Below are 18,564 nucleotides of genomic sequence, written 5' to 3'. Positions count from 1 at the left end.
CTGCTAAACCTCAGGGCAGAGTTTGGATTACAAAGCAATTCAGCAGCTCCCTGGGGATCCTGAGATCGTGACATTTGCTGTTGGGGGGGGCCTTGAGAATCCAACACAGTAATTAATGTTATGTCACTGTAAGGATCCAAATATATCTTTTGCTGCCAATTGTTCTCATGTGCAGGAAAGTGAGAGTTTCCACCCTTGCCCTTGGTTTCTCTCCACCTTAGGAGTGTTATCTCTGCTTAGTTAATCAATAAAATTTCTCTGACGCAATGCTGAAACCAAAATACCCAGTTAATGAGACACACCAGAAGTGAGCTGGTTGATCTTCACACCATGGAACACAGCATATGTATTGATGCAATAACCCAATCTCAGAGTGGGAAATCACACAGATTCATTTAAGATGACAGATTCTGAGCAGGAATGTACAAAGACACTACCAGTAGTGTTATGACCGATGAGTTACGTGAAGCAACACCAGCTGCTTCCCCCACCTCATTTAAAACATAACCATTGTTTTTTTAGGATGACTTAAGAGCTCAGTGCACTGCTCTGCACTGGTCTCTTAAGTAGTCCTAAACAAACAATGCATCAGTGTAGCCATCTGTTTTGGGCAACCAGCTGCAAGACGTGGTTAGGAAACCAACAGACCATGAACAAATGTCAGGCTGCCAGGCTGGCTGAGGGAGCCAGATGGCCACTCGGCACATCCTGCTCCTCGCCAGCAAGTCCAACACACAGACAGAGCAGGGAGAGAATGACAGGGCTGAAATTAGGGCAGTGGGGTTAGAGAAGGACATGGAATTGAGTCTGAGTGCTGGGAAAGTCTCACCTATCCCTTTAAATGGGAGTTCTAGCTTATAAATAAAAAATTGAGAGCAGGATTTTGCAATTCACAGGGTTTTTTTTTCACCCTAGGCAAGACATACAGCACTGTGAACAGTCATCATTTGTTGTGATTGTTCAAAATTCGCAACTTTGGCCTCTCCAGTGTATTCTCTTTGACTTTATGCAAATCAAAATCATGCTAAGAGTTACATCTTCTGAGTCAGAAGCTTTGGATAAGGCAGCTCAATACTTGGGAAACAAGACAGCGCACATGTTTCTCAAGCCAGGGTAAATTTTTATCTATTTATATTCCAGTGGTGAGATGCTAATTTGCATAATGCAGGCCACTAAAATGCTTGCTTCTTACCTAGTCTGAGTTCTCCAAAGTTCCCACACCCAATCTTCTTGCCCACTCTGAAGTTGGGTCCCACCATAAGAACGCCAGAAGATGCTGACGAGCTTGGCCGAGAACCGTGCCCACTCCTTCCTGGCATTCCTTTCGTTGTCCGCTGCCTTTCATCCTTATCCCTATTAGGATGGTCCATGATCTTAGTGAAATACCTCTGCCAGCAAGCTGGCAGAAAGGAGGTGGCGTACACACTCTTCTCCTTAGAATAGAAATTTATATCCAAAAGAATCTGCGTTGGAGTTCAAGAGAGTCATGGAAACTCATGGAGTTCTTTTGGCACTGGATCCATTTTCCTAATGCATCTTGATAATGTACCAAAGGGTCAACTGTGCTCTTGAGAATTCAATAAAGGCAGGTTGCTTTTGGTTTCTTACCTGGGGAAAAGAAGAGATACATTAAATAAATATCATTATTTTAAAATACCAGGTGAGAAAGGTACAATGGGGCCAATGTCCAGAACTTTCCTGGCCTCAAGGAATTTAACAGCTATATGAAAACTTTTCTTCCATTTTCTTTAACACTTTCTGATAAAAAGCCCTGATGTCATGAAGAAATCTAAGTGCTGCCCAACAATCCACTGTTGCTACTTGTCCCATTCCTGGAAATGTCTCAGGTCAGGTTGGATGGGGCTTGGAGCAACCGGTCTACTGGAAAGTGTCCCTGGCTTTGGGGGGATCCAGTTGAGCTTTAAGATCCCTTCCAACCCAAACCAATAATTCCATGATTCCACTGGTGTGATCAGGACTGACACCAAATGCAGTAACCAAAGCCATTCCAACTACATCAGCACATCAGGGGGACACTGTGAGGAAACTGCAACTCACCTTTAAAGCCCCTGTGAACCACAGATTTGTTTTTTGTCACTTAATACATGTATCAAGTACTACAGAAAAGCCAGACATAAAATACAAGGGAGTCGATGAAAGGTGCTAAGAGAAGAAAATTTTGTAGCACTTAAATAAAATTCTCCTTGCATTTACCTCTTTTCAAGTTGATCTAGATTGTCTCAAATAACCTAAGTTGGAAGTGACCCACAAGCATCACTGAAGTCCAACTTTAAATCAACCTCAGATGTATTTTCTAATTCAAACTGCTGTCCTACAGAGATGACCAAAATGAAGAACCAAAGCACAATTAGTTATTTTTAAAAAGCTGACAACTCAGTCAAAAGGGGACAAAACATAGATGTTTCTCAACTCTTGCAGGCTAAATGGTTCTTCTGTGCTCAGGAACAAGACCAAAGGAGACTGGCAACAGCTGCAAGGACCCAAGAGGTCCTGCCTCACAAGGACAGTCCAGAGGTATCAGTATCTCCTCACTTCCCAAGAAATCAGCATGATAAAGGGAAAGGTTGCAGGATGTCTTGTCTGCACAGGTGTTACATCCAGAGATGGTATCAGGCACTCTTGGGGCGCAGCTCTTGAGCAAGAATTAGAATAAACACACATACCCCCCATATCCCAGGATATAAAGGTGCTGGATTGTAGCCCTACAGGAACACTGCTGCATTCAGATTTTCTAGATGTGAATAGAACAATTCCTGTATAACTTTACCAACAAGGTTTGTGTCCTACTTGCAATGCCTCCAAAGCAATCAGAGAAGTGCTCAATGAGACCACCCAACCAAGAGTCCTGTGGAAGGACACCCAGAAACACAGCCATGTAAATGTGGGCTCAGAAGTTACTTTACTCAGGCAACTGTCTCAATTCTCCTGCAGCAATACTTCTGTAGAGGGTTTAGCAAGAATTCCTTCTGTTCATTTTGCCACAAAATCATTAAGGTTGGAAAAGACCTCCAGGATGATCAAGTCCAACCATTAACCTGGCACTGGCCCATTCAATTATGATCTCTGGTCCATCAGAGCATGAAGCTAAGCTACCTGCTTCCAGTTATCCAAAAATAAAAGACAAGGATTATTACCCATCCACACAGAACAGAAGCATGAGCCCTTCTGAAATCTGACTATGCTTTCCCTGACCTCCAGCTGTGGAACACTTCTATTTCTGGAGACTTTTCATTTGACCTAAGGCACCTGGACAGAAGGCAGAAATTTCTCATGCTGGATCCACAAAATACAGGGAACTACACTTGGAAATCCCAGTTTTTGAGTATTTATGGAATCACAGAATCCCAGAATGGTTTGAGTTGGAAGGGCCCTTTAAAGCCCGTCTTATTTCATTTCACTCTCTGCCATGGGCAGGGACACCTTCCACTATCCAAGGGTGCTCCAACCCCCAGCAAGCCTGGCCTTGGACACTTCCAGGGATGCAGGGGCAGCCACAGCTGCTCTGGGCAACCTGTGCCAGGGCCTCACCACCCTCACAGGGAAGAACTTCTCCCTAATATCTGATCTAAATGCATCCTTTCAGCTTAAAGACTACTTGTCCCATCACTTCTTGCTCTTATAACAAGCCCCTTCTCAGCCTTCCTGTACATCAGTCCCCTCTGGGTACTGGAATTCTCCTTGTCACTTGGGACAGTTGTGGATCCCTGCAGAAAATGTCACACAGCATGTCTGCAGCATATCCAGGAGGTCTAACAATCACTGGGTCACCTGAGAACCTCCATGTCTCAGCCCCACCACCAGTTTGGTCATAAACCAAAGTGACAAGCTCCCAACATGCTCCCAAGCAATGTGTGAAACACCATTTGTGATTCAGCACCTCTGGCATAGACAAGAGAGCTGGAGATGATAATGTTCAAGAAATTATTTAGCATTACCAAGCTCTGCTCATCCCTGAAATTAATTCCAGATTTAATACTCAGAACTGAATATGGATAAGCAGGAAGCACCTATTACCGGTGAACTGGCTGAACTGGTTTTTCATCACAGACATCTCCACATACTCTCAGCTGCCATGCTTGGCACAGACACAGTAGAGTTGTGTTTGCCCTGTGAAACCAGTCAGCAGGAGCAGTGATGAGACTCTATCAGATATCAGAAAATGACTGGACCCCACCCCAGGCTGTCCCGGGAGGAGAGACCGGCTTTAAAACAAACAACATGAAGAAGAATCATCAGTGAAACTATGGAGTTTTACTGTTGAACTCAAACCAAACATGAGAATGACTTCTAGTAGTAGGTGGATTTACTCACAAAGGTCTTTCTGATAAAATTTGGGAAAAATCAGACTGAAGCATGGAAAGTTTTGGTCTATCTGTCTATTTGGTCTATCTCTGCTATGGCAAGAGAAGTAGACACAGAGCATTCCAGCCAAATGTTTCAATTCCAGTTAAAGCAATCATCTTCCATGCAAAACAACACAGGGATCTGGCACTTGGGGACACGGCTTAGTGCTGAGAGAATGGCTGGACGTAGTGATCTCACAGGACTTTTCTCACCTAAATGATTCCATGATGCTGGAGGGTTGGATCACTAAGATGAGCAGCATTTCTATGAGTAAAAACACCAGTAACACTTTGGAAAACACACTCAAACCCACCAAAGCCAGAGGAGAATTTTTTTCCCTTGGAGATCAAAGTTATTATTTTAATCAAGACTGAATAATTTATGACCAAGAACTACTTACAACCTCAGAAATGGAAACAGAAATCTCCAGCTAGAGTACAAACCCTGCCCAGTTTATACCTTGCTCAGCACATCTCAGATGGGACAAGCAACCCCATTATCCTCAGGCAAATTAAACACAAGTCCCACCACACATTTTCTGGCTCACAAAGTAAGATGTTAATGGTTATGGGCTCCTATGCCTCTGTCCTTCCCCCGCTCCCCATCTGGATCAGGTCTCCCTGGGGAGAAGGATGGAAAGGTCACGCCTGACAGTCCGCAAACACTAACCATCCTCTCTCAGCTAAAAGCCTCCTGCAAACAGGAATTCAGAGCAGCAACAGATAAGTGAACCAAGCTTCTGAGAAGCTGTTAATCACAGCCAAGATGAGGAGCAGAGCCCAGCTGTTAGCACACTGGCTCACACAAAAATCTTAGAAGATCACTACCACCTATTAAAAACGTAAGTAGTAAATATGGCATCAAATATGGCCTTTGAGGACCAGCAGAGCACTTGCCTTTGGAGAGGAAGTGGCAGAAGAATGAACACCAGCCTGTCAGTCACATTAATAGTTAAAGGCTGCTCAGAACACCAGGATGCCATGATTCAAACTTCTTTATAATGATTCCTTCCTACCTTTCCACCCACTCAGCAAGATTGCTCCTCAAAGTTACTTCCATTTGAATGGAGCTGCATAAAGATATTTCCTTAATGGTGAATCAGCCCAATTCCAGGACTGATTTCACTACAATACAGTTGGAGACACAGGAACAGTTATTTAATGAAAGACACAGGCTTGAAAGGAAATTACTTGCAGCACAGTAAGCTAAGTAAAAACAACAGCACTGTATCCTACAGGCTTCCAAACACTTAGACCCAAATCTATGTCACGACCTCTCCTCCATTGATAAACCCACAGCACTACAGCTAGAAACCAGCTTGCAGGTGGTGTTAAATCATGGAATGGTTTAGGTTATAAGGGACCTTAAAGCTCATCTTGTTCCACCCATGGTCGGGGACACCTTCCACTAGACCAGGTTGCTCCAAGCCTGGACTGGAACAACTCCAGGCAGCCCTGGAGGGCAACTGCTGTTTGTGTTGATATCAACAATCCAGTATAAAGGAGTGTTTAATAAATGGCGCAGAGACACTGCTCATAGCCACACAAATCTTCAGGGGAGCCCTTCAGATGTAGGAAAGGACATTGCAAACAAGAGGTTGGTGTACAGAAGCCAAAGCAATCCTTGTTCCCCCTTTTCAAAGGAAAAACTCACTTTCCTTGAACTCAAAACTTCTTCGACCTCCTTGAGTTATTCAGGAGACTCTTCCATGACAGGAATAAGTTTTGTCAAAGTCTTGGTTTGTGGCACAATTTCAGAAATCTGTCCAAACTGAAATAGTCACTGAACATCCCCTTCTTCAAATTCAAGCAAGCAGATCTGGTCCAGGTCTGTGTGTGCTTTTGATCCTGAAGGAGTCACTACATGCCAGAAATAAAACTGCAAATGCCTGGTGGATGAAGCCACACCCTAAAAAGCAAGAATTCAGCCTCAAAATTTCTTTTAAAATCTTTTAAGAAGAGATGTTCAAGAAAGCCCCATTTTGTGTTGGGATGGGTGAACTCACCCTGCTCTCTACAGACACAGGACCACAATTCCTCAAAGCAGTTCCAAGATCATTGCTTTAGGATAAGGCACATGGGTTTTCCAACTTCCACCCCATGTGCCTGTGAAAATATGTCTGGTAAGTCTCCTGAGGTGGAGAGCACTTTCCAGACAAGATCTCTACTTCCCACATGACTAGAAAATCCTCCAGGGCTCTCAACTGACATGTTATGAACACACAGATATGAGCTCACCAGCTTCCACCCTCACACTGTGTAAAACACAGAGCCTTCAGCAGCAGGAAACTTCGCTGGTTTTGCCACAGATTGGGACAAAGTGCTCACCCTCTGGAAAAGGGAGAGCAGCCAAGCTGCAGGTAAGGAAAAACATTTTGAAACCAGGACATACACGATATGTCCACTCACGTTTTTAACATCTACCAACTTGTTTTATGAGCTTACAACCCTAAGTTTAGAGAATCAAGCTGGCTTTGTATGGTCTGCCTCACTGTGTGCATTAATAGTTTCCAAGGCATCAGTGTTCTGCCTTTATTAAACTGCAATTAGGAAAGCCTCCATTCTCAGCTCTGTTCTCTTCTGCATGGACATACATCTCTACAGGTTTCACATTTCTTAAAGCATTCTCATCCCACTGCCTTTATCTCCCTGCTTTCATGACATTGCATTTCTTATCCTGCTTCTGCCCTTCCAACTGGCCACAAGAAAATTTTCTTGTGCAGCTATCCCTTTACTTACTCATGGCAAAGTCACCATTCTATTAATGAGAAAATAAGAGAGTTTTGAGATCAGCCCTGCTCCTGAGGAAACAAATGAACAGACTATCAAATATCCTATCTTAGAATCACAGAATCTGTAAGACTGGAAAGGTTCTCTAAGGTTATCAAGTCCAACCATTAACCAAGCACTGCCAAGGCCACCACGTACCCATGTCCCCAAGTGCCACATCCACACATCTTTTGAACACTTCCAGAGATTATGACTTCATCATGGCACTGGGCAGCCTGTTCCAATCTTTGACAACCCTTTCTAGGAAGAACTTTTCCCTAGTATTCAAATTGACCCTCATCTGGCACAGCTTGAGGCCGTTTCCTCTTGTCCTGTTGTTTGTTCCCTTGCAGAAGAGCCTGATCCCCCTGCCCGCTTCCCCAGCTGTACCCTCCTGTCAGGGAACTGTGGAGAGCCAGAAGGGGCCACTGAGCCTCCTTTTCTTCAGGCTGAGCCTCCCCACTTCCTTCAGCTGCTCCTGGTGCTCCAGCCCCATCCCTTCCCAGGATACCCTCCAATCTTTCTTGCTGTGAGAGGTCCAAAACTGACCCCAGGATTCCAGGTGTGGCCTCAGCAGTGCCCAATACAGGTGGTCAATCCTTACCCTGGTCCTGCTGGTCACACTGTTGCTGACACAAACCAGGACACTGCTGTTTTTTGGCCACCTGAGCACATCAGGGCTCATGTTGACCATTAGAGGTCCTTTCCCACCAGGCAGCCTCCCAGACACCAATTCCATGCCTTAAGTATTCTGCAGGGCTGTTGTGACTTAAGTGCTGGACCCAGCATTTGGCTCTATTGACCATCACACTGCTGGCCTTGTCCCATGGATCCAGCCTGTCCAGATCCTTCTGCAGAGCCTTCCTCCAGCAGATCCATTCTCTTGGTGTTACTTGGAAGAGGGCCCTGCTCTGGTGCTTGGTTGTTACCCAAGTCAAGAAAGGGAAGAGGGAAGGTCAAGTACTTTCCCCACTCAGACATGAGAAATATCTTTTTCGGGGTTTTTTTTGCCTTTTTGTCTCCCACTCAAGAGCTTTCTGGTTACTTCAAGGATCTTCCACTGGATGTACTCCAACTCCCTCCCTGTACCACAGCAGCACCTCTACACAGAGATCAGCATTTATCTGTGCTTCCCAACCAGCACTACACTGACCTGGGTTCAGTGTCCTCACTGTTATGCTAAACAACAGAAAAACTGAAAAAGTAGGTCAAAATTCTCTGTTGCAATTTACAGCTGGGAACAGCAGTGAAAAGCTGGCTGTCAGCTACAGCAAGCAGGTGCTCGTCAGGTCAGACACCCCTCACTTGGGAGATTCTTCCCAACCTTGGAGGCTACAGATGCCTTTTAAACATTATGAATTGTTTCTGTTCAATCAGTTGACCCAACAATTTAATCTTCAGCTTGTGCAGTTGGTTTTGTTCAGCGCCTCACAGGCAGAAAGTAAGGAGGCACACAAACAATATTTAAGTCTGTATTGCTGGGAAGGGAGAAGGATGGACAACTGTGGATCACTACGCTCATTCATTACTCATGAATGCCCAGGACTGTCAAGTTTGCATCCTCTGATTACAGTTTTACAAACAGGGATGAACCCAAACAAAGTCATGCCTTTCTTCTTCCAAGTGAAGTGAACTTCCAAGAGCTCTTTTGCTTGAAGACCTTGTGAACGTGCTAAAACACATTAATTGTATAATCCCCAACTAAATCCATTGGCAAGTTAATTTTCCAAGTGAGCTCAGTTGATTGCTTCTCTGAGAGTGATCCAAGCACCCATTTCTCTAAGTTCATTCCTGAACTTTTCTCCCAATCCCCTCTATGAAAGCTCAGCACAAAACCCAGGAATGTTTGGAAGGGAAAAACTAATTTAGTTGGAAATTCAGTTCTTCCACATGAGTAGAGTCAAAACAAAGCATAGGGCATTTTCCAGGGAAGCGGTTTGTGTGATGTGAGATCAATTCATCGACTTCTCTCCCTCAACTGAGTCCTAGCCAAACATGTGCCAGCAGCCAGGGATGCATATTCCTATAGATGTAAAAAGTACTAGAGACCATAATCTGTCAGAAAAGAAGGGTTAGTGCTGTCTAAGAGGAAGACTATGCTGGAACAGCTAAAGGAACAGTTGAATGCTGGAATAAAAGGAAAAAAAACCCTCATGAAACCTGAGTTCAACTTTTTTTTTAAAGACTGAGCAGTGAAAAAGCTGAAATGGAACTGCCTGATCAGCACTCCTGTATCTTCTGAGGCTTGAGCAAATGTCAGACACTCATCCCTCTGTAGAAATCTCATCTGAATGCCAACGTCTGGCTGTGAGCAGCACATCCCTGTGATCCACACAGGTGCTCAGTCCATACTTCCAACCAGCCCCAGGGCTGCATTCCCTGCATCCCAGGGGTCCTGCATCTTGCTGTCCCTGCCTGGAGGGGACTGCCACATGCACTTTTGGAATCTACCTCCTGACAGTACAGCAACTGACCCCAGCTTTACAGCTCAGTGTTTAGAATTACTAAGGTTGGAAAAGGCTGCCAAGATCATCAAGTCCAATCTTTGAATAACTTCGCAAAGAGCCTGGTGGTCAGGATACCATCTCTGCTCACAAAATGTGTGTAAGGTCACATAAGATCAGATTTCAGCACAAATGTGTATTTATGGGGATGCCACAGAGGGAATTAGGAAAAACCTGCCAGCAGCAAAAGCTCTACAACAGATCCTGCAGAAGTTCTCTTCTCTGATATCCAGGCATCATAAACTTGTAGGTTTGTTTTTCCTCTTAAAATACCAGATTGTTTAACAGCAAAAAGAGAGGTGCAGATGTCCCTACACCATCCCCTTCCTTCCAGACAACAAATTTGAAGAAGAAAAGGGCAAAGATGACTTCTAGACAACTATGTGCATCCATCATCAAGGAATAACCCACAGCACATGGATTCAGGTGCATCCATGGTGGTTGATGGATTAGTTTGCAGTTAATGGTATTCAAGTCCTAGGCAAGACCACCAAGGGAGCTTAGGCTCTGGAGCAGCTTTAGATCACTGGCAGCAACATCACTTTTACAGATTTATAGCCTAATTTAACACAGATGCACCTCAATCATCTACAAGTGTTTTATCTGTGCTCTGTCTGGCAAGGAAAAGCAGAGCAGAGGATAAATTGTGGACAGGCTCAGACAGCTTGAAAAGACTGGTGAACTTGGCAGCCAAACACAACTTCCCTCAGCCCCCAAAAAACCTTGGTAGTCTCCAAACCATGAAGTGCTTTTTGCTGCTTCAGAAAGGAATGCAAATATCAAGTTTAGAGCAAAGGTAGCTTTCACAGTGTGTGTGGGGTGGAAAAAAACCTCTCACCAGGAGAAAAGTCTTTGTGAAGTTGAGGAGATGGGTCAAAGAAAACTGAAGACATCTTGATAGCAAGGGTGGGTAGAAACTATGCTAATAGAACCCAGCTTGGCATAACAGGAAGCCCTGAGGTGCTGAGAACTTTTTGGCCCTGTCCCAAAGTGAATTCAGCACACAACTGGAAGGACACATTTGTGTTGAGTGCTATCCAGTATCCATAAAAAATGTCATAACAGAACAGCAGTGAGGTGGGATTTAGATTTTAATCCAACTTAAAAAAGCTCCAGGTCCCCAGGCTTGGTTTGTGGTTACCTGATGGGAACAGGTTGCCTCCTCTCTGTTCCACCAATACCTAAAGCACTTCCAAAAGCTGAGGACAAACAAGCAGAATGGTTTCTTTGTTGCCTCAGCTCAAAAAGACACCAAACTTCTGCTAAGTCTCATATCAGCTCCTAAAATCTTCAGACACCACTGTCCAGATTCGTGATCAGCCTGCTGGTGCTCAGTGTTTGTATCTGATGGCTCAGGAGACAGGAAAACATCTGGACTCTCGCAGCACTGAGGTCTAAACACGAGTGTAAGGGCTCTCTCAGTGTCCAAGTATCCACTACAGAGCAGCAAAGCCTTGGAGAAAATTCCACTTCCATGCAACAGGAATGAAATTATGAGGGTTTCAGAAAGGGATTTTCATGCAAGTACCTAACTCAATGAGGTGATTTAGTCAGCGAGTGCCAAATGCACCACAAATGGGGCATGATTCAGCCTGGCTCGGGTGTGTCCTGCAGGGATGAACAAAGTTTGTGTGACTCTAAGAGACTGTGCATCCATATCCTTCTGTGATTCCAAGTATGACCCCAGAGTAACTCAAGCAGCTGTTCTTCACCACCACACAACCTCATACGAAGAGAGGATGAAAAGATAAGAAAGGAACATGCCCAAGAACAGTGGAGTGGGTAGAAGTCTCAAGTATACTCTGTGCAGCTGAACTTTAAGACCTGGTATGGCAGGCAAAGCCCAAACACCACACAGAAAATGGGGAAGAGAACTCTGCCAAGCCTCTGTCACTCCATCCCACAGACTCTTGACAGTGCTCAACAGACTTCATTCGAGGTTGCTCATCACTAAGAACTCCTTGTAAGAGCTGAGTAATAAACTGGAAACACGGTGATGTAAGAGATGAAACAGCAGCACTTCTTTAAAAAATAGTAATGGTGATGCCAACAGGAGAGAGATGGAGTGTATTAACGGAAAACACAAGAAAACCTGATAGCCCATAGCTTCTTCCTTTTAATGCCTGAACTTCACCTTCTCTTTCTGTGACGATACTGCCTTTTCCAGCAGTGATGGAGAGAGGAGCAGGCCATGCTGCCTCTTCATATAATGAGACATTTGGCAGGAATTTGACTGACATCACCTACATATTTTTTTTGCAACTGAACCATGTCTTGAACAGGAAACTATATACCTGAGACCTACACAGGGAGAGAAATCTGCCCCAGCCTTTAATGGGCTGCTTTTTTGGAGGCAGACAGCGTTGACTAACCATTCACCTGCTGCTGAGGTTTAGAGCACAAGGGAGCTGGAAAGCTAAGAACCACAACCCCTAAGTAATAAATCCTGTTAATTTCGACTTAATAAAAAACAGTACTTTAGTCTAAGCAACCCAATGCTGTTGCCAGCACCCTGATTCCTTGCCACTTCTGTCACAGGAGAGGAAGGTTTTTATTGGGATAGATAATGTCCATTAAAAACTGCCAGAGTTTGAGATTTGAGGCACTGTTACACTCAAAGCCTGAAACCTTCTGCAGCAATTTGTCTCCTCTTCCAGTATGGGATTATAAAAACTCCATTATGTCAACACTGCAGCCCCAAAACAAGTTGTCCCATCCCAAAACCCACCTATCCCACAGGGCAGCATCCTCATGGCACAAAAAGAGTCATCATTTCCTTCCTCTCTGAGATGTAAGACTCCTTAAATCTCCCAGATCTCCCAAATCTGTGTTCTGGTGAAGCAGTTCAGCTGTCAGAAGGATCTGGATTACCTGTGCGACTGAAAGCTGCTAGGAATTACATCCAGACCAAGCAAAATGCCCACTGGAGAAGCACAACTCCCTTGCAGGCAGGCCAGAAGACATTCAGATCCTGTCTCTTGCCTTTTAAATTTTCATTTATTATAATTTATTTTTCTTTACTTCTTTACTTATTTCTAAATGAAGCAAAGGTCACTCTGTTTGCTGGCAGTTGAACTGCCTCCTCCCCAGTGCAAGGTCTAGCCTTGGTTACTAGTCTAATTCTGCGCTGGTGGCTACACCCACATAAACACCATCAGCTCAATAAAAATCTGCACTTCCTCAGTAGGGCAATTAGGCACCATAATCCCAAAATACACAGTCAGACAGTTGCATTTGTTCACAGAAAGTAAATGTTGGGGCCAAGTTCCTTTCTCAATCTGGTAAGGAAGTGGCCTGTGGCACTGCCCGCAGGAGGAAGCCAAGCAGGAGCCACCAACACTCTATGAGCAGCCACATGGCTTTAAAAAATGATAGTACTTGAAGGTTTGTGCTGTTGGTTGGTTTTCTGGTTTTTTCTTCCTCAAATTTGAAGCTGTCAGCTCCTTAAAAGTCTTCAGACATTGCATGGGTATTTTAGCTCCTTCTAGGTGTATTAGGAAGCACCATCCCACACCTATCATTTTTCTACCTGTGCTTTTACAGGTGCAGCTTCTTTGTAAAATAACACCAAGATGAGGTCCATGTGCTCCAGATGGAGCAGCACAAGTAGAGATGGAGTCTCTGCACTGGCATTCCTGTAAAGCCATCCTACACACCAGAACACATCTAGGTGGCATGTGCAGCACCAGAGATGGCAACAATAACACTCGGGTTTCTCACAGTGATAGCCTCAAGAAGTTTCAGACACGTCTTCTGCCAGTATGCATCTAACTCTCACATGGGCAGCACCCAGGTCATAAAATTTCCCCCCTCAAGCTCACATAAACGGGGCAAATTTAAATTTCTGAAGGATCAGCCTGGTTGAGACATCACCATCCCTTCCTGGCTCTTCTGAACACAGGCTGGCAAACAGGAGTGGCCAGGTACTACCTGCCTTTGCACTGGGTGATGGACAATGTGTCCAAGAGGATGTTAATGCCTACATTGCCTAAGGACATCTGCAATCCCCAAAATCCCTGCACACTGAGAAAAACACCATGGAATTGTGGTGAGGGTGGGTTAGGTTGGATATTAGGAAAAAATTCTTCTCTCAGAGAGTGGTCAGGCACTGAACAGGTGCCCCAGAGAATGGCCTTGGCCCCAAGGCTGCCACAGTTCAAGAAGCGTTTCGATAATGTTGTTAGGGACATGGGATTATTGGGGTGTCCTATGCAGGAACAGGTGCTGGACTTAATGATCCCTGTGGGTCCCTTCCAGCTCAGGATATTCCATAAACTATGGCTAAGTCACAAGCAATAACTTCAAAGTCATATCCAGCTTCCACGGCACATTTATTTTCATTATTAAGCCAAATATTTGGAAATGCTGCCATGTGAAGGTCACAGCAGTGGATTTAACTCATGTCAGCTTCTTCCATTGACACTGATAACCCTTTATGGGCATCTCAGCACTGTGTCACCACCTGATGCTTATCTGACAGGTCAATCAAAGGCACTTTAACAGTGAGTGAACACCTGAGCTCCCTTTCTGAGGTCACCTTGCTGTTTTGGTTACATCTATTGCAACTTGTGCCAGAGGAGCATTACCCCTGGAGCTACTCAATGCCCTAACCAACACACAGCCCATCCAGGAAGGGCAAGTGGCAGGAACAGGCAGCACTGACACAAACACTCAAGCTCACAGTGCATCCAATGGAGCCGTGTCAGCTCAAGGAAGCAGCCTGAAAACCAGCAGGGAAATAAGCTGAAGGGATGGTTCAGTTTCAGAGAGGTAATTTTACATGACAACTCTTCCTGCTTCTCTCCTTTCCCTCATGTTAAGGACTTTGCACAGTTCATGCCTGGCTCCAGTTTGCTCTAAACTCCAGACATGCTTATGTAAATATTGTGCCAAAACAAACAAATCTTCCACTCACTTGTGGTCCTGCAATCCATTAGGAAGGAAAGACAAGGCACACACCACTAAAACTATAAATACTTGCTAGTATGGACAAGAGTGAAGGCTTGAGCTTAACAAAAAAGAAGGATTTTGCTGCATTTCTCAAGGTATTAGATTTACTTGTTGACACTCCTGTTCCAGAAGTTTCTGTTTCCTGTGTTTATAGACTGGTTTGGGTTGGAAGCTCAGCTTGTTCCACTCACTGTCATGGGTTGGGACACTTCCCACTAGACCAGGTTGCTTCAAGCCTCATCCAGCCTGGCCTTAGACACTTCCAGGGATCCAGGGGCAGCCACAGCTGCTCTGGAAACCTGTACCAGGGTATCCCCATCCTCAGAGAGAAGTATTCCTTCCCAATATCCAATCTAACCCTGCCCTCTGGCAGTGGGAAGCCATTTTCCCCTTCTCCTGTCCCTCTAGGTCCTTGTTCAAAGTCCCTCTCCAGCTCTCGGAACCCCTTTAGGCACTGGAAGGGGCTCTGAGGTCTCCCTGAAGCCTTCTCCAGATGAACATTACCAGCTCTCCCAGCCTGGCTCCAGCCCTTGAACAATCTCAGTGGCCTTTTCTGGACTGGCTCTAGCAGCTCTATGTCCTTTCTTTGCTGGGATCCACGAACTGGAGTCAGCTCTGCAGGTGGAGTCTCACCTGAGCAGGGCAGAAGGGCAGAATCTGCCCCTCTCCTGCTGCCCAAGCTGGGGAATCACACAGGGCACTGGGACTGCCAGGGCTGTGTTCAATCCCTTTTCCACCCAGGCTGTGTTTGTGCTTGGGGTGGTCCTGGCCCAGGGGCAGGATATTGCACTTGGCCTTGAGTTCCATGAGTTTCCCACAGTCCCACCTCTCCAGGTCCTTCTGCATGCCATCTCTTCCCATCAGCCTGTTGACCACAACATAAAGTCGGCATCAATCTCACTTAACAAAGAATTCAAACACCCTGAATTTCTCCATCGCTATGATAAAGTCCTGGGAGACCTATCTAAACATATTCCCTCAGTGAGAAAAATAAGGAAGCACCAGTTCAGCTGTGCAGCATAACACAAAGGAATCCACATGGGAGTAGAGTCGCTCATCGCTGTCCACAGAAAAAGCTTCAGAACTTGGGCCTTATTAGATACTGGATCATCCAAAAACTGAAACACATTTCCTAAGACATCCTTGAATTTACTTACTCCAGCAGCAGAAACTATAAGAAGTGCGCGCACTAAAGGACCAAAATTGTGACATAGCAATTGTGATGCACTTTGATGCACTGAGATTAGAAAACACCTTATGGACTCCCTGGATTAGCAATGGGAGAAACTGAAGCCAGTGCCCTGCAAGAGAACACTGAACAAGGAGTGATGATCAGAGGAAGTTTCTGGAGCTGGAGGACAAAGCTGTTTATTCTACCTCTCACACTCATCTGGACTTCACAGAGACGCCACATAGGTACTCACAGATCTGTAGCCAAGGGAAGCACATCCTGATGATAACGTTCCTTTATCCTGCACTGCATGGCCCTGGACTAACCACAAGCAGTAACCTCACTGAGCAGAGACACAACACCTTTTCCCACCCTATTAGTTTTAAAATCATCACCTAAAACAAGACATGAGGAGTTCCCCATGCAGGACTTGCCTCCTAACCACGTGAGAAGTCAGTTGCTACAGAGCCTCTTTGCCCTCTGAGAGAGACCAACCTCCCATCTAAATCCTCCCCCACCACGAAATCTTTGCCTAAATACAGGCTGAGCTCTAAGAATCCTTTGCTGGAACCCTGCCTCCCTCAACCACAGATCCCCTTTAGGTGCTATCTTAAACTGTATTTCCAAGAGTAATTACTCCATTACAGCACCTGTTCCCCTCTCCCATGCCAACAACATGACCTTGAGAAAGCTGGAAAAACAATCCTAATTCTCCTGCCTACAAGGCAGCTCTTCCACAATAAAAGACAGCACCTCTTGATCGCATCTCTAGATGACAGCTTTATCAAACATTATCTTTTGTGGTTTGAAACCCTAAAATGGCTCTGTACCCAGCCACAAAATACCCTTTTGAATCACTACACGCGGAAGAAAATTCAGGCTATTTCTATCTGTCTTGTCAGTCAGATCATGAAAACAGGCAGGTGGCACAAGGGCATTTCAGATTATTTGTGAGAAACCAATGCCATTACAGTGCAGGAGTGATGGACAAGTACGAGCCAGCCAAGCCCCCAGGAGCACAGGAAGAGCACAATGTGGGAGTGAAGGACTTAAGGACTATCCCAAAACCTCGTATCATCGATGCAACGGTGCTGGACTGGTTTTCCACACATGACTGAACTCACCCTGCTCTGGGTGAGTCTGTGCAGCCTCTGTTCTCACAGCTCATAGAACAGTGACCCTACAGCTTAGGCCATGCAAGGTAGCTCATCCCTTCTTGAACCTGCGACCTTCAGAGCTTATTTGAGATCAACCACTATTCTTGTTCACAGAAGCAGCTCCATGTTCCCAAAGATGACATCACAGAAAAAGTGAAACTTGACAATTTCACCATGGCCAACTTAGACATCTGCATCAGAAAGGTCTTTTTAACCCATTTTCCAATTCCACTGATAGTTGAGACAACAAGAATTGGAAGAATGTTGTTTTGTCACAGAAACCACCCAGATTTGATTCTCATTCATCTGGAGAAAAAAGTTTATGTGAGAAGGAAACTGAGGGCCATCTGCCTCCTGGTACAAGAAATGTTAAAAATTACATCTCCAAGAACCTGAGGGCAACATTAAAATGGAAAACAAACTCTCAGCCATGGTGGTCTGGCCATCATATCCCTCCCAGGCTGCATCTCAGGACAAGGTGAAGCCACACATGGAAAAGGGAACAACCTACCTAAATATAATCAATCCCTGTTTGCGATGGACCACTGCTTGACCACATCCATAAAGTACCTGTCTGATGTCCTCAAGGGACCTGACTTCATTACCTGCACTCTCTGAAGTGATTTACAGCCCTGCAACCTCTGCTGCTGCTTGAGGAAGAGAAGATTACAACAACCATGCATTTGTCTGTAGAAATCACATCACCTGCCAGCTGGCCAGAAAGAAGGTTGGATAGTCCCTGTCTGCACAGGCCACATGTGCAAATGCTGCACAGCACAACCTGGGACCACTCACACCAAAGGACATCTGACAGGAAACAGGAGATGCCACTTTGAGGAGCCAAGCTCTTCTAGTGTCCCCTGAAACACTACCAGATACAGGTGAAGCCCAAGTATCCTCTGACATCTCTTACACACTTGCATGCTGAAAAAATGAAAGGATCAATATGATTTTATAGTCTTTTCCAGGGATTATACCCTGGATTACTGTGATAGGTGCATGACAGCAGTGGGGTCTGTTTGTTCTAAGGAAAGGTCAGTGGTACTGTATGATGATTTTCCCAATTCACATACATATACAAAAAAGCAGCTTATTCCTGATCTAGGCGGTGATCAGGTACAAAACTCAGCAATCAAACTTTAGTTTTCCTGGTAGTGGGTTTTTTTCTCCAGGAAAGTAATCAGTAAGACCAAGCCTCCAGCACAGCTCAAAACCAGCCTTCTTGGTTCTATTAACAACAGCACAGCCACAGACCTTGGGTGTGAGTCAAAGCTCCATATGTACAGCAATCCACATAGTCAAGGAATCATGGAATGGTTTGGGTGATAAGGGGTCTTAAAGGTCATCTTGTTACAACCCTCTGCCGTGGGCACGGATGCCACTCACTGTGACAGGTCCCTTCTAGATTTGATCTTAGTCTTAAAAGATAAAGACTCACAGGAAAGTGTTTTGCACTCAATCATCTGCAAGTGCTGAAGCTCAGAAAGGGGGGCTGAGGTGATGAGAAAAAGCTCCAAATCTTTATAATTGAAACTACTAAGTGTTTACACCTCTAGACTCATGACCCAAAGGAAGTGAGCAGCAAGGAAACCTTCCCAGATAAAAATTAGTTTATTCCAGCAAACCTTCTATTCAATCTACACATACTT

General features: G+C 45.0%; 1 protein-coding gene across 5 annotated transcripts in view; it reads right to left on the bottom strand.

The window, feature by feature from the left end:
* CSNK1G1 (casein kinase 1 gamma 1) overlaps positions 1-18,564 on the bottom strand; it is a 108,491-nt gene that overhangs the window by 64,675 nt on the left and 25,252 nt on the right. For all 5 annotated transcript variants that reach the window (XM_033070641.2, XM_033070645.2, XM_033070643.2 and 2 more), the window contains exon 3: positions 1,193-1,608. In XM_033070641.2, the coding sequence (XP_032926532.1) occupies positions 1,193-1,370 (178 nt within the window). In that variant the 5' untranslated portion in view covers positions 1,371-1,608. The remainder of the gene's footprint in view (positions 1-1,192; positions 1,609-18,564) is intronic.

The sequence above is a fragment of the Catharus ustulatus genome, chromosome 12 (genome assembly GCF_009819885.2).
Source record: "Catharus ustulatus isolate bCatUst1 chromosome 12, bCatUst1.pri.v2, whole genome shotgun sequence".
NCBI lineage: Eukaryota > Metazoa > Chordata > Aves > Passeriformes > Turdidae > Catharus > Catharus ustulatus.
This window is presented reverse-complemented; position numbering and strand designations above follow the sequence as displayed.